This window comes from Ciona intestinalis, unplaced genomic scaffold, assembly GCF_000224145.3.
Source record: "Ciona intestinalis unplaced genomic scaffold, KH HT000101.2, whole genome shotgun sequence".
NCBI classification, from domain to species: Eukaryota; Metazoa; Chordata; class Ascidiacea; order Phlebobranchia; family Cionidae; genus Ciona; species Ciona intestinalis.
Window position 1 is genome coordinate 338,267 of NW_004190423.2, and position 14,022 is coordinate 352,288.

The window sequence follows — 14,022 nt, forward strand, 5'->3', positions numbered from 1 at the left end:
TTGGAGACATGTCACCCCAGGCAGCACTGACATTATGTTATGGGTGGCATGGACGTGCAAGCAACATAAGGCATGTGGGCTTGAATAGCTTGAATATAATTGTTTTTTTATTATCATGAATAGACTGCTGTGAGCCATTAAGGTTGAGACACATTGTGTAAATATATGATATCTATGTTTTGACATATATAAGATATCTATTTTACCTTTCTTCACTTTCAACATCATCGTCAGAATTTTCCTCGCAAGAATAACTTTCTTCCTCTCCTGGCTCGCTACTGACATCTTGTGAGTATTTGGTGGTTGGTTGGCTTCGAGGAGGGGGTTTCCCACTAATGGGATTGGTGACATCATAATTCAAATAATTATGTAATTAATATTGTATGTAAAAAGGTATGAAACTTATTTATTGTTTCATTGCACGTAACGACAGTCGTTATAACAGGGTTGACCCATAAACTAATATATTCAAAATCATTAACATTATAGTCCCCTTTTCAAGTTATAAGACTGTTTTGTCTTTTTATTTGTGTGTTGTTATATTTAATTATGATGTCATTATGATATTTACTATTACAATTATTTTTTTCATGAACAAAATACTTAATTTAAAATTAATCCAAAGTAGTTTTAATTACTTGTTGAAACAAAGTGAGTAGAGCATGATCCCACAGAAGATGGTTGAGATCATCATTAACATGAATTCTTGTTCACTAAGTCGTGCAACTACTTTGATACAATCAACTACAGATTCATATGAAGATTGGAATATTCGCACAAGGATAAACTGAAATTGAAAATGAGAAATTTATATTCTTGCTGTTACAACTAGTGGCACAAGCGTGGCAATAAAACAAGAATTATTACCAGCTTTACAGAAAAACGCAGAACAGAGTACAAGTTTGTAAAGTTTATCCCAGTGAATACGAGTTCGAGGCTAAACGCTGCTATAATTAATTGTGGGCATATTCGTCCTTGGTCAATACACTTTGCAGTAAGTAATGACGTTGTATGACAAGTGAAACATTTGAATAACATCCAAATAAAAACACCATGAGATTTGTTCCACAACTCACCGGTGCAAGTTCATCCTTCACATGAGCGAACGTAACTTCTCGTTCAAACTGTCGTTGGTGTGCTGTTCGTATCGATAATGTTAGTAACTTCTGGAACTTAAGATCTGCTAAGTCATCCCAGTGTTTTGCTGATGTCGTGGTGGTGTAGCCGCGTCGTGACGACCGTCGCCATGTAAGGTAGATCTATTATGATGTCACAGTAAAATTCATTTTAGGTTCAAAACCAAAACATCATTTGCACAGTATAGCCCATACATATAATACGATTGAAACTAATAAAAAAAAGCTGTGTGTGTTACGTGCACCTGCTTATTAATAAATTGTTTTTTTTGGGGCGGATTATTTATGTTGTCAAAATAAAAATCTTATAATTTTATTTTATAGAAATCTTATAAATTTACCTCAGGTTCTTCCGGCACCTCATCAGCGCCACTTAGTGATCGAACGAACGTCGGTTGTTTATCGGAAAGAACGTAAACGAACTTTAACCAATCAGAAAGTTGATCCTCCGTTTCCATGGCAACCGTTACCAAGCGACGAAGATTTTCAAGAATTTTGTCGGATTTTCCGGGATTTGCTCCGGTGCAATATATGGCACAGATGCTGTGATAAATAAAGCACTTTATACACACTATGTAAACATATACAATGTAAACACATACATTATATATATAGCACCCTTTAGTAAAGATCATAAAAACATGGCAATTTTATTGGATGGTTCCAGCACAATAAGTTGCATACATGCTGTAAGCTGTAAGGTATTAGTACCTTTAATCATAAGTTATCAAATATAGAGCGCCTCATTGATTAATGTGGTCAATGCGATTAATTTGACTTGTTTTAAAGTTAATCCACAAATGCAGCTTCACCTCGCCCACTGAAAGAACTTTCCGCATTCCCGTAACATCCAAATAGAAATCATATTAAACTTACTGAATATGGAAAGATTGGCCGCTAGGTGGCGGACATAACTCGTCAAATATCGATTGTGATGTCACTCTTGGTATTGTCATGAAATGATGACTCGACAAAATTTCATTTACGGCTCCCCGGGGCATTTCCGACGACTATGACATCATAAAGAAGACTTTTGGTTAGGTTTTTAAAATAATGTATCATTTTTGATGAGTAGTTTTTTTTTAATGAAGTAATTTTTTAATTTAATTCTTTTAAACGGCGTTTACACTATAGCGTAGCTCGCCTCGGTGTAAAAAGAACAAACAAAAGAAATATCTACACTCAGCGTTTTTTAAACAGAAATTTCTTTGTTATTTCCACTCAAACCACCACAAACTTATTATAAAAGGAAATGTTTAACACGTAGTTAATGTGATTCATAACATTCATGTCGTTACTCATGATAAATATATTGCTTTACTTCAAACTGTTATGTCTATATATTATAACTCCTTGAATAACATGCGCAAGATATATAAAAGTAATAAAGTTTTTATGGCAAGTTATGGCGTACCGATGTTTTGATTTTACCATGGTTGAAAACCTATATGGACGTTAAAATATTGGTATATAAATAATTTGACAACTTATTTTCTATATTACACCTGACAATACCAGTATATGGGAGAATACATTATCTTATAGTGGATATATTAATAAATCTATTTTAATATTAGACTGACAAATATGCTCGTTATTAGGAAACATATTTTTTCTACATCATTAGTTACACTCGATTTATGTTTGCTGCTTATTTAGTAGCACTTGGTGTATTCTGTTACGAAGCAACGAGAATCGTCCAACAATATGAGTGCTAAAAGATTATATTTAAACAATAGACTGATAATGCCAGTTATTGATGAAATATATCGTTGGTACAACATTAGTTAGGGTCTGGTTTACCATACAACAAGACAAAAGTTGATGGAACTTGCGAATATTTTCGCACAAGAGCAATTTACTTATGTAAACAAATCGTTTTGTTTGTTGTTTATTTACAAATTATGACATCAGAATCTTACTTGTAACATAACAGAAGGCTTTGTTTGATTTTCTTTGAAAATAAGAAGTGTAGGCCCTTGACCTTTCACCCCAAATCTATCGGCGATTGTTTTCGTGGTGGGAGAGAATGAAACAAAACCAAACTCTAAAAATAAATATAAACTTATTTAAAGTTTATTTTGTCAGATATATTCTATATGGGTGAGGTCATACAGTGAGGCACACCATGGGACCTGGGATTTAGGTCAGAGTTGGCCCATTACCCCAACATTGTATATGTACTTTAATGGAAATGGATGGGAAATCTTCCCTTGACAGCTCGGCCAAGGTTAGATTCCCCCGCTTACCTAGTTTTATCCTATCATTTCTTGGTTAAATAAAATTTTAAGTTGATTTTTGTTTGCTGTAAAAGAGGGAGTATAGGAAATCAAACCTACCAATATACTTCTGATGCTTAAGAGCCATCAAGGTGTATAGCAATGTTGGGGAGGGTTGGGAGGTGAATAGAACAGCCCTCGGCCGATCATCTTGCTTGACTCCACCAAGAAATTGATCAACATTTTCAGGGGTTAGCTGAAATGGTAAAGTAATGTAAGTGAAGCTAAAGTTAAAAGTTTAAGTGCTGTACGCTGGTCAAGTACCTATGGGACCTAGGTTCTATAGCCCATGTCATGGGACCTGGGGTTTAGACGAGAGATGTCCATTACCCCAACATTGTATATGCACATTCTTTTCTATATAGGTGAGGTCCTACAGTGAGGCATGTCATGGGACCTGGGATTTAGACCAGAGTTGGCCCATTACCCCAACATTGTATATGCACATTCTTTTCTATATAGGTGAGGTCCTACAGTGAGGCATGTCATGGGACCTGGGGTTTAGGCCAGAGTTGGCCCATTACCCCTACATTGTATATGCACATTCTATTCTATATGGGTGAAGTCCTACAGTGAGGCATGCCTGAGCCCTGGGATGTAGGTCTATTACCCCAACACCCAGGTTGTGACCATCTGAAGCCCACTGAGACAGTTTACACAAATAATACTAATAAAACAAATACCCAAACTTACAGTTTTAACAAGATGGCTTGGCAATTGGTCCTTGACAAAGTTTTTAAGGTTCTGGTACGATATGATTCCCTTATAATAAGCGTATCTGCCATTATATATAACAACTGTGGTCGGTATCCTCGATACACCTAATGATGCTGCTACTCTAGTGGTGAATGTTGTGTCTATTGTTCCAACACCAAGCCCTGTGTGATGTCATAGTTAGTATTATGATATAGGAAAGTATTCATGAGAATAAGTTAAATCAGTTCTGCCCTAGTGGATATATTAGAACTTTTCTTAGTTTATAATCTAATGTTTGGAGTATGTTTTTAAACAGGGCCAGGGGTAACATCATATGTTTTAGCCGCCACTTTTACACCTTACAACATATTTTACTCTGGTGTTAGGTGTCTATACAAACAAGCAGAGCCAAAGTATGTTGCATTTACAACATTAATCAACGAGGTTCCCTATGTTTGACAACTATGAGTGTAACTGTATTTTAACAATGTCACCTCAGATTTTACCCTGCTGTTAGGTGTCTATACAAACAAGCAGAGCCAAAGTATGTTGCATTCACAACATTAATCAACGAGGTTCTCTATGTTTGACAACTATGAGTGTAACTGTATTTTAACAATGTCACCCCAGATTTTACCCTGCTGTTAGGTGTCTATACAAACAAGCAGAGCCAAAGTATATTGCATTCACCACATTATTCAATGAGGTTCCCTATGTTTGACAACTATCTAATGTTTAGTTTGTAATCAAAGTTATATAAAGTCCAATACACTAACAATAACACCATAAACGTACTATAGATGTTTACATAACTTTGCATTAATGGATCAATGCACTTTATAATATAAACACTAATACATTTGTTCATACACTTCCCCTATTAGAAGTCTAACTTGAAAATAATTAATATAAATTGCTTGTTGTTTGTTTTATATTATATAAACATGTTTTTAACCGAAAGCGTATTTTAGGTCATTTATTCTGCCGCTATATCCTGTTTTTTTGTTACCATTTTGTGATTTTTGTTTTCGTTATCAAAGAGAGAAATTAAAGTTGTTATTGTTAATACGGTACACTGCAATGTTTATAAGATTAAACAATATGACTACAATACACCATACACACTTGTATATTCAACCAAAACACTTCATGCGCATGAATAACTAAACATATAATTCCATGCGCCTGTCACAGTGACTCACAGTTACAATTATAACATATAGATACAAGCTTACTACTGTTATATTTTTATGGTTATTGCTCACACTGTTCAAATATATAAACAAAACACAGCGCTAGGTTTGGAATAATAATAGCTTTATTTTGTTTTTATTATATATATATATATACTTTTTTTTTAAATAAAAATACCTTTTATTATTTTCTATTTAAATAGAATAAAACATATATTACAGTTGACATAACATAACCCATTATGACATCACACTCACCTAGTTTTTCGAGGTCAACTGCAGCTTTTTCCCACGAGCTTCTCAATATAACAATACACTGGCCACAGAAAGTGGAATAAACGTAAATAATTTGAGGTGTATGGTCGCTATCGGGTAATACTTTGTGATAGAATTGATAAGTTGATATAGATCTTGTGGAGCTGCCGTCTTGCTCAAAATCTACAACCAAATAAATTGTATTGTTAAATCTTAATAATATCATAATATATATTAAACAATGTTTAAATAAAAAAATGTTGAATTGTTTATTTTTAGAAATAATTATATGATGTTATGTAGAAATAAAAAGGGAGCAATTTTAAAGCCCTAAAAGGCAACGAACATAGAACTCGAAATCCTAATCACACATTCAATCAAAATATTTACTTTCAAAACAGAAATCAAAACCTATTGCATTTACAAAGAGACTTTTTAAACATGTTAAGAGTAGAATTTATTAAAAATATGATGACAAAACAAAACATCTTTGTGTCTACATGCGAAGTCATACGGCAATATTATAAAAACCAGAACCAAAATGAAAAATATTCATTAACTAATACTCTACCCCAACTTACTGAAATAGAAATCTTCCCTAAAGAAATCACTGAACCTCGTGTTTCTTGGTTGCGTCCATTGTTGTGTGGCCTCGTTCGTGTGGCCGTGTTCGTCAAATTGTTGGCGCTTCTCTTCATTTGAGAGAATCTGCGAAGAAGGCAAATTTAGAATAGGAAAGTACGAACATAAAACTATAGAAATCTTATTAAGTTTAGAAATAATGTATAACCATTCAAAGAAACAATATAACATAAATTAAGTCACATTCCATCTACCCATTTGTATATAACTATGTGACTCAGACGACTTACATAGCATGAATTTTAAATAAAAAAAATCCCTTTTTTGAAACTATTGCGTCAACTCAACTTATATGTTTTGCTGCCATTTGAAGATCAGGATTTGCAAAAATGTTAAATAAAAAAAAGTTTGGCTTTTAAATCGCAAAATTATTATGGTAATAATAAGTCAAACAACAATTAATACCTCATATGCTTGCTGTACTTCTATAAACTTTTCTTGAGCATTTGGCGAGCTATTTTTATCTGGATGCCATTCCTTAACCAATTGTTTGTAAGATTTTCGAATCTCGGAAAGTTTAGCGGATTTTCCAACATTTAGAATAGCATACGGGTCGAATGCATTTATAATGTTGATAAAACAAATTATGATAAAACAAAGATATTTAAACTGCATGGTGAACCTTGACCTACTAGATAGGAAGATGATTATGATGTCACAGTGATCTAAAAACAGATAAAACAGTTTTATATAATTTATTCATTTACCTATTTAAATACAATAACTAAGATCTATTTAATTAAAAAAACAAAGAGAATTTATATTTATTTGTTTAATTTTAATAATAATTAAGGATTAATTTAATTAAGATACCGAAAATATAGAAATTATAAACAAAACGACCGTTATTATAACATGCTAAGGATAAAATAAATAAATAAGAATTTGGTTAAAAGCGTGGCTGTTATTTCGATAAAAACTCTAACATATAACTGTATTATACACAATATAAAAAAACCACACATTGTTTTACACTTCGTATAGCATATAAGCACCTAAAATCGCATGAAAACACTAATTAACCGGTTTAATTACTTCAAACAAAGACCCCTAACCCGCTAATCATCGAACAGCTGATATAGTAAATTTACTCAACCGTTACGTGGTTATTGGCGCGTAAAATATTCGAAAAAAATAATTTTTAAAATACGGTTCAGCGTATGTTCTAAATTAATTAAAAATGATGCTTAAAATTGAGAATAAATGCTATTATTTTAATCAGAATGAATAAATTACTATTTAGAGGCTTACAATATATTAACTTTACCTTTTAAATGCTCGGTAACTCCCTGCTATTACTATAGTACGAGCGCCACCTAGAGCCATGCTGTTGCCATGACACCAACATACGCGCCAACAGGAAAAAACAAAGCAATTTTCGATTTAAAATAACGGTAAAAACGAACCGTTTTTTACATTTTTCGCTCAAAATTTAGCTAAACATGCCGGTTGGTCAAGCGACCAAGATAGAGGTGTTTGGATTGCTGCAAAACGAGTCGTTCCATATCGCGAAATGTTGCGCAGAAGACTTGAAACTGAAGTATGGGGATAAATTTGAGGAGCCAGCAATAAAATCGATGCTGGAATGTGAATGGGACCGATATGTTGAAAGCAAGAAAATTGTAAGTTATTTCGGTTTATTTATTTGTACCTTGGTAAGGTCAATTGTGTATGGTTGACTTATTGACTAAAAATCCCCCACTAAGTCACACGAGGAGTATGAAACACACAGAACACCCGTGCTTTAACGATTGTTGTAACTCTGTAACACGAGAATAAACAAGTTACATTCATTGTTTATCTGCACACTGATATAACAACCAGAGATAAGTCACTTAAATGCTAGCCTACACTCCAACTCAAACAAATTAATATATTTCCTTTCAACCACTTTACAGTAAAAGTAAACATTAACAGAAGTAATCTAAAATCGAACACAAAACAATCCCCCACAAGTACATATGAAACAGAACAATATAGCATTTGTATGCTCCCAGCAACTACAGTACACTAGAAACGCATAAACCCACAAGACATCAATCTTTACATACACAGGAGTTAAAAGGTGAGTTATGGTCTTACATGGACCCGGTCATCTGTTTTGTGAATGGGAACTTTATTGGGAACCACAAAGAGTTACTACAATGGGCGCATGATGATTACAGTTATGAAGATTTTAGACCGGAGACTCTTTACTCTGCGATGGCTACGGAGGCCTATAAAGATTATTTCCTTCAGAGCAAAGTAAGTATGTCCAGCTTATTTGCTAGACAAGAGCATTTATTCTTTGCCGGTGTGTCAAGGAAAGATCCCCCATCCATACCCATTAAAGCCCTTGTCGCCTACCTTGGTGGAAGCGACAGGCTTCAATACCTGGTGAGGTCCATGCGGTAACAACCTGGCGGTAATGGGCAACTCTAGCCTAAACTTCAGGACCGATGGCATGCCTCACTGTGGAACCTTACCCATATAGTATGTGCATATACAATGTTGGGGTAATTGAATTGGACAACTGTGGTCTAATTCCACTGTACTCCATGCTGCAGGACCTTACTCATTTGAATTTAATAGAAGTTTGCCTGCTTATCCACACACTGCAATAGCTTCAGCAACTTGACTGTAAACAGCATACACGAACCAACAATTTGTTTTTTTTCCCAGAATGAATTCGTTTTCATGGACATCTCCGTAGACGGCGAGAAATCGGGTCGATTGCTTTTTGAGCTCTTCAGTGAAGTCTGCCCGAAGACTTGCCAGAACTTCAAGTCCCTTTGTACTGGTGAATGTGGTAGCTTACCAAGTGGGTTGCATTTGAACTACAGTGGATCACCTGTGCATAGGATTGTTCCTAATGGCTGGATACAAGGAGGGGGTAAGTAGATAATAATCGGTTTCAAATCAAACATTTGTAAATCACAAAAAAAAGTTTTATTTTCTATTTTAATGCTGTGGAATAATAAAAATCAATATAAATAAAACGTATAGAAGTACATAGTTTTGTTGTAATGATAAACATATCTGGTAAATACAATGCATCAACTTCCATGGTGCTTTACGGTAATGGGTCTTTTAAATCTCAGGTTTTCTGCCATAGAATAAAGCGTGTCAACAAAGATTCTTACTAACAAGGGCAATCGCTGGTCTAAATCTTGGTCCCTTGCCATAAAACCTCACCCATATAAACCCACACACAATACAACGTTCAAACTTCCCCCATAACCTCTAACATTCCAGACATCTTACATGGTCGGGGTGATGGAGGAGAATCAATATTTGGTGAGGTATTTGAGGATGAGAACTTTGCTATCAAGCATCAAACAAGGGGGATGCTGGGTATGGCTAACAAAGGAAGACACACAGCTGGTTCGCAGTTCTACGTTACGTTACAGCCAGCCCCATGGATGGATTGCCAGTATGTTGCGTTTGGGTAAGTTGGTGTATTGACTTATTTATCCTCGCATAACTGGCAGTCGTTATAACACGGGTGTTCTGTTCTATACACCTCGTGCCCGCTTACAAGTTACCACGTATGTAACTTATTTATCCTTGCATAGCCGGGCAACGACTTTATAACACGGGTATTCTGTTTCATACACCTTGTGCCTGCTTACAAGTTACCACAAATGTAATTTTGTCTGTGATTTTTAAGGCAACTACAGTTACATATCTTGCCCAAAAGCATGAACAACCACAATGGTAGCAGCGTTGAGCCTTGAACCCATAACCTCTGAGATTGAGGTTACTGCACCAACCAGTGTCCCACAGCAGTGGATTAAAAATAGCTATGCACGAATCTTTAGTTATACCATGCTCATATTATCCACAGAACACTAATAGAAGGGACTGAACTCCTGAAAACCCTCGAAGATCTTCCAACTTTTAACGAACGACCGAAAGTAGATTGCCGTGTTGCTGGGTGTGGACATTATGTGCCTGGAAACTAACTTTGCTCTCTGTTGTTGATTGTTTTGTAATAAATCCCAAATAAATAAATGTAACTTATTGATCCTCGCATGGCGGGGCAACGACAGTCATTATACGGATGTTCTGTTTTATACACCTCGTGCCGCACCATTTAGTTTTTGCTATTAAAGTAGTTTAATTAACATAGTTTTATTGTACAGCAAACTCATATGTTGTATTCACACACCTCATGCTCACTGGCAAGCTGTAACCTTTGATTAATGTTTATACATTGTACTACAACAGGGAAAATCCCCATAGCGAAAGAAAACATGTCGCACGTGACACATATACGTCATACAGACAGCTATAATAAGTAACTTGTATAAGGGCAAGTTTAAACAATAATCTTTAAGTGCATTAACATTTTTCGCCGATTAAAACGAACATCGCAAACATGTCTTGTCTGCTAAAATCTCACTATACCAGCCAACATCACATTAACAAGGACGAAGAACAATTCTATGTTTATCCGCAAAGCGTTGTTGCTTGTTGTCATTTCGTCGTTAGTCGGCGCCACCGAGCTGGTTGGAACCGACTCCCCGATTGGTTGCGTGTTGCAGTCATCACCATAGCAGCATGCGATCTTACAGTTACTGTGGATCAGAAGTAATGTTAACGGCTGTGTCTAAATTATATGGTAACTTGTAACCGGGCAAGGGTTGTATGAAACCGAACACTCATGCTGTAATGACTGTCATGCCCCACCATGCAAGGTTAAATAAGTTACATTCCTTCATCCATTTATTTAATATTAGCAGCATCAAGCCCTGAACCTGAAAGCTCTATGCTAGAAGCAGACGCGCTTCCAAATATCACAACTTAGTATACAATGACATAACCGTTACGTCACCACTACTTACGTAATTGTAGCCAAATTAAGTATTGGGTTTCGTATCAGCGTTTTCAATGTTCCAACGCAGTCTGCTGGGATGTCGGTGCAGTTCGATCTTCGTATGCAAGCGTATCCTATCCCGTCTACTACGTCTGAATGAAGTGGGAAAAAAATGGAAGAATGTAACTTGCTTTATCCTAGCATGGCGGGTAATATAACAGGCGTGTTCTGTTTCATACACCCCGTGCCCGCTTACGAGTTACCACGTATGTAACTTTGGCTGACAATTTAGACAACCCATTAGTGACCACTGGGTTGGATCAATTGCCGTTAAGTGTCTAAACCAGGGATACATACACTCATAAAGCAATATCTATCTTAATCTTACTTGTGTCGAGCGTCGCTGTAGCAGTGCCTCTTATACACGCCACCTCGTTTCCAAACTGAGTGCATTCCGTTGAACGAGACATATTTCCAACTGGCAGTAGGTAAATATTGGAACGTGTGATGTCCATTCCCGACCAGCATCTGAGTAAATAAAGATATAGAAGGGCGGGGGAAGATTGGACACCTTTAGCACATAATATCCAAATATCCTGATCGTGTTTTAAACAATTAATTACAGTATATGGGAGTCGTGAGGATACGGTTTATAATTCTTTGAATTTTCTTTGTTTACTACTAAATGGGACGAGAAAATGGGATTAAAAGATGTCCCATCTTTCCCCAACCTACTATAAATATTTAAATGATTGAAACAACGAAAAGGATTGGCAAGGACAGTCGCTTAAAACGCACAACTAAGTTTTCCTTATCATATGCTTGGCAGAAATAGCAGCAGAATATACAATAACCACCCATATAGTTACATACGTGGTAACATGTAAGCGGCCACGAGGTGTATGAAACAGAACACCTGGGTTATAACGAATGTCGTTGCCCGTCATATAAGAATAAAAAACATTTACCATTCACCCATATTTGTTAACTTTATATGTTTTTTTTTAAGTTAATATTATACCTTGGGTATTTAGGTCTGGCAGTTGTTGTCGTTGTTGTTGTTGTTGTTGTTGTTGTTGTTTGTTTACCAGGAGGAAGGGTCGTAGCGGTTGAAGGCGTTTTAACTGTTGCATGTGGCGTAGGAACACCTTCTGTTGGAGTTGTTGTTGTTTTGTTTGTTGTTTCTGTTGTAGTTGTTGTTGTTTTGTTTGTTGTGTCATTTGTTATTGTTGTTGTTTTATTTGTTGTTGTTGTTTGTGTTGTAGTCGAAGCAGTCGTTGTTGTTGTTGTTGTTGTTGTCCAAGTACGTATTGCATTAGCATTACAGTTGTCGGTGAAACAGCATCCAACTTTGCATCGACTAAAATAAAATTACAAATTATTTGTTTCGACAAAGTATTTTAACGCCAAGTAAATGTAATTTATCTCTTCTATAATAATAGCGATGATCGATTTAGTTGAAAAAGCGAAGGGAAGAAGTTAGCAGCAAAACGACAGTTGTTAAATCTCACGAAGATATTACTATTACTATATATATGAAGAGATAAATCAAACTCCGTTTTTCTGCATTTAAAACTTCTTATGGTCAAACTTACTTAATAACAGATGGAGTCAACGCCAGGCTGGTAAAGCCACTGATAGTCGACAAAGCGAAAGTTTTACATTGAGCTTGTAACTCGCTGCAATTCGCTGCACTTCTACAACTGTAACCAATACCGGTCGCGCGTATGCCGAACTTAGCTGCAAATAATGGGTTAAAGATATAACATAGAAATATTCCATAGAAATAATAATTAATATATGGAAGGTTTTATATTAGAAAAGTGGTCGCATCAATCCATGTAAATGAAAAAAATAGGGATGTAATTATTTATCCTCGCATGGCGGGGCAACAACAGTCGTTATAACACAGGTGTTTTGTTTCATACACCTCGTGCCCGCCTACAAGTTACCAAGTATGTTTTATAAGTGTTTTTTTTTAGTTTTTTTTTATCTTCTTATTGAATATCTTACACCCTGTAGCCTTAACCCTCACGCACGCGTCTTTTCCGGCCGGACACGTGATTACTTGTGATGACGTCTGAGTTATCAACGAAGTGACGGCATATCCCGACTTACAAGTCAAAGCATGAACATGAAATGCAACAACAAACACAAGACATATGAGCTTTAAAATTAACATTCTATAACAGTATCACTAATGGGCGCTAACACAACTGTAGTGTTTATAACATAAAACAACGTTACTACATATAGTAGGGTGGGGGAAGATGGGACACTTTTCGGACATATTATCCAAATATTCTGATCGTGTTTTAAACAGTTAACAACGGTCTATGGGAGTCGTGAGGATACGGTTTAGAATTCTTTGAGTGTTCTATTTTTACTACCAAATATGCCTGATAAAACAGGGCAAACTTATTCATAGCATACTACGCATATATTCATATACTTATATACGCATTACGGAATAATCTGCTTCACGTTATTAGATCTGTTTCTTCTTTAACTGGTTTGCGAATGAAAATATTTTGTTTATTTCGAAATAAACCTGTTTTATCACTTTCGCTTTGTTGGCTATTTCCCCTTTACCATGTTTCGCGCATCTATAGTAGGTTGGGGTAAGATGGTTTATGTTTTCATTCACTTTTATCGCCCTATTTGGTAGTAAACTAAAAATATTTACTGAATTATAAAACTGCATGCTCGCGACCACAAAAGCGCGTTGTTAATTGTTAAAAACTCGATCTAAAATATGCAAAATTATGTGCTAACAGTATCCACGTTCCCCCACAGCACTTTACATATGGACCCCTGACCTAAATCCAAGGCCTTTGACATGCTACATGATAGAACCTCACCCATATAGAATAAACCTCAATTGCCGCACCATAAAACACTAACCCGAAGATTAGTCAACGAATTCAAAACTTAAGTAATCTATCGGAGGATACGATGACGTCACGAATCACGAGGTTCATATCACGAACTTTGATTGTTCATGCCATGAGTAATAATGGGCA

General features: G+C 35.7%; 3 protein-coding genes and 1 long non-coding RNA gene across 4 annotated transcripts; 1 reads left to right on the top strand and 3 right to left on the bottom strand.

Moving 5' to 3' along the window:
* Window positions 1-173: 173 nt before the first annotated feature.
* On the bottom strand, window positions 174-6,885 carry LOC100176543 (dnaJ homolog subfamily C member 16-like). Its single transcript, XM_026838631.1, has 11 exons — window positions 6,607-6,885; window positions 6,141-6,267; window positions 5,563-5,742; window positions 4,109-4,293; window positions 3,476-3,611; window positions 3,059-3,183; window positions 2,013-2,146; window positions 1,478-1,679; window positions 1,077-1,259; window positions 639-787; window positions 174-332 (listed from the first exon to the last, which is right to left on the bottom strand). Exons 1-11 carry the CDS (start codon window positions 6,814-6,816, stop codon window positions 203-205), a joined length of 1,761 nt encoding a protein of 586 aa, XP_026694432.1. The 5' UTR covers window positions 6,817-6,885; the 3' UTR covers window positions 174-202.
* Window positions 6,886-7,516: 631 nt separating this feature from the next.
* On the top strand, window positions 7,517-10,202 carry LOC100183566 (problable inactive peptidyl-prolyl cis-trans isomerase-like 6). Its single transcript, XM_002119654.3, has 5 exons — window positions 7,517-7,823; window positions 8,257-8,445; window positions 8,863-9,073; window positions 9,436-9,628; window positions 10,028-10,202. The coding sequence occupies exons 1-5, from the start codon at window positions 7,644-7,646 to the stop codon at window positions 10,143-10,145; spliced, it is 891 nt and encodes a 296-aa protein (XP_002119690.1). The 5' UTR covers window positions 7,517-7,643; the 3' UTR covers window positions 10,146-10,202.
* On the bottom strand, window positions 9,057-10,088 carry LOC113475093. The gene is made up of 2 exons (XR_003396835.1): window positions 10,008-10,088; window positions 9,057-9,286 (listed from the first exon to the last, which is right to left on the bottom strand). It is a non-coding gene; the product is annotated as an uncharacterized LOC113475093 (long non-coding RNA).
* A 163-nt stretch (window positions 10,203-10,365) lies between the features above and the next one.
* LOC100181221 (integumentary mucin C.1-like) lies at window positions 10,366-13,666 on the bottom strand. Its single transcript, XM_002119813.4, has 6 exons — window positions 13,013-13,666; window positions 12,595-12,739; window positions 12,021-12,359; window positions 11,388-11,527; window positions 11,028-11,151; window positions 10,366-10,760 (listed from the first exon to the last, which is right to left on the bottom strand). Exons 1-6 carry the CDS (start codon window positions 13,179-13,181, stop codon window positions 10,574-10,576), a joined length of 1,104 nt encoding a protein of 367 aa, XP_002119849.1. The 5' UTR covers window positions 13,182-13,666; the 3' UTR covers window positions 10,366-10,573.
* Between the last annotated feature and the right edge of the window lie 356 nt (window positions 13,667-14,022).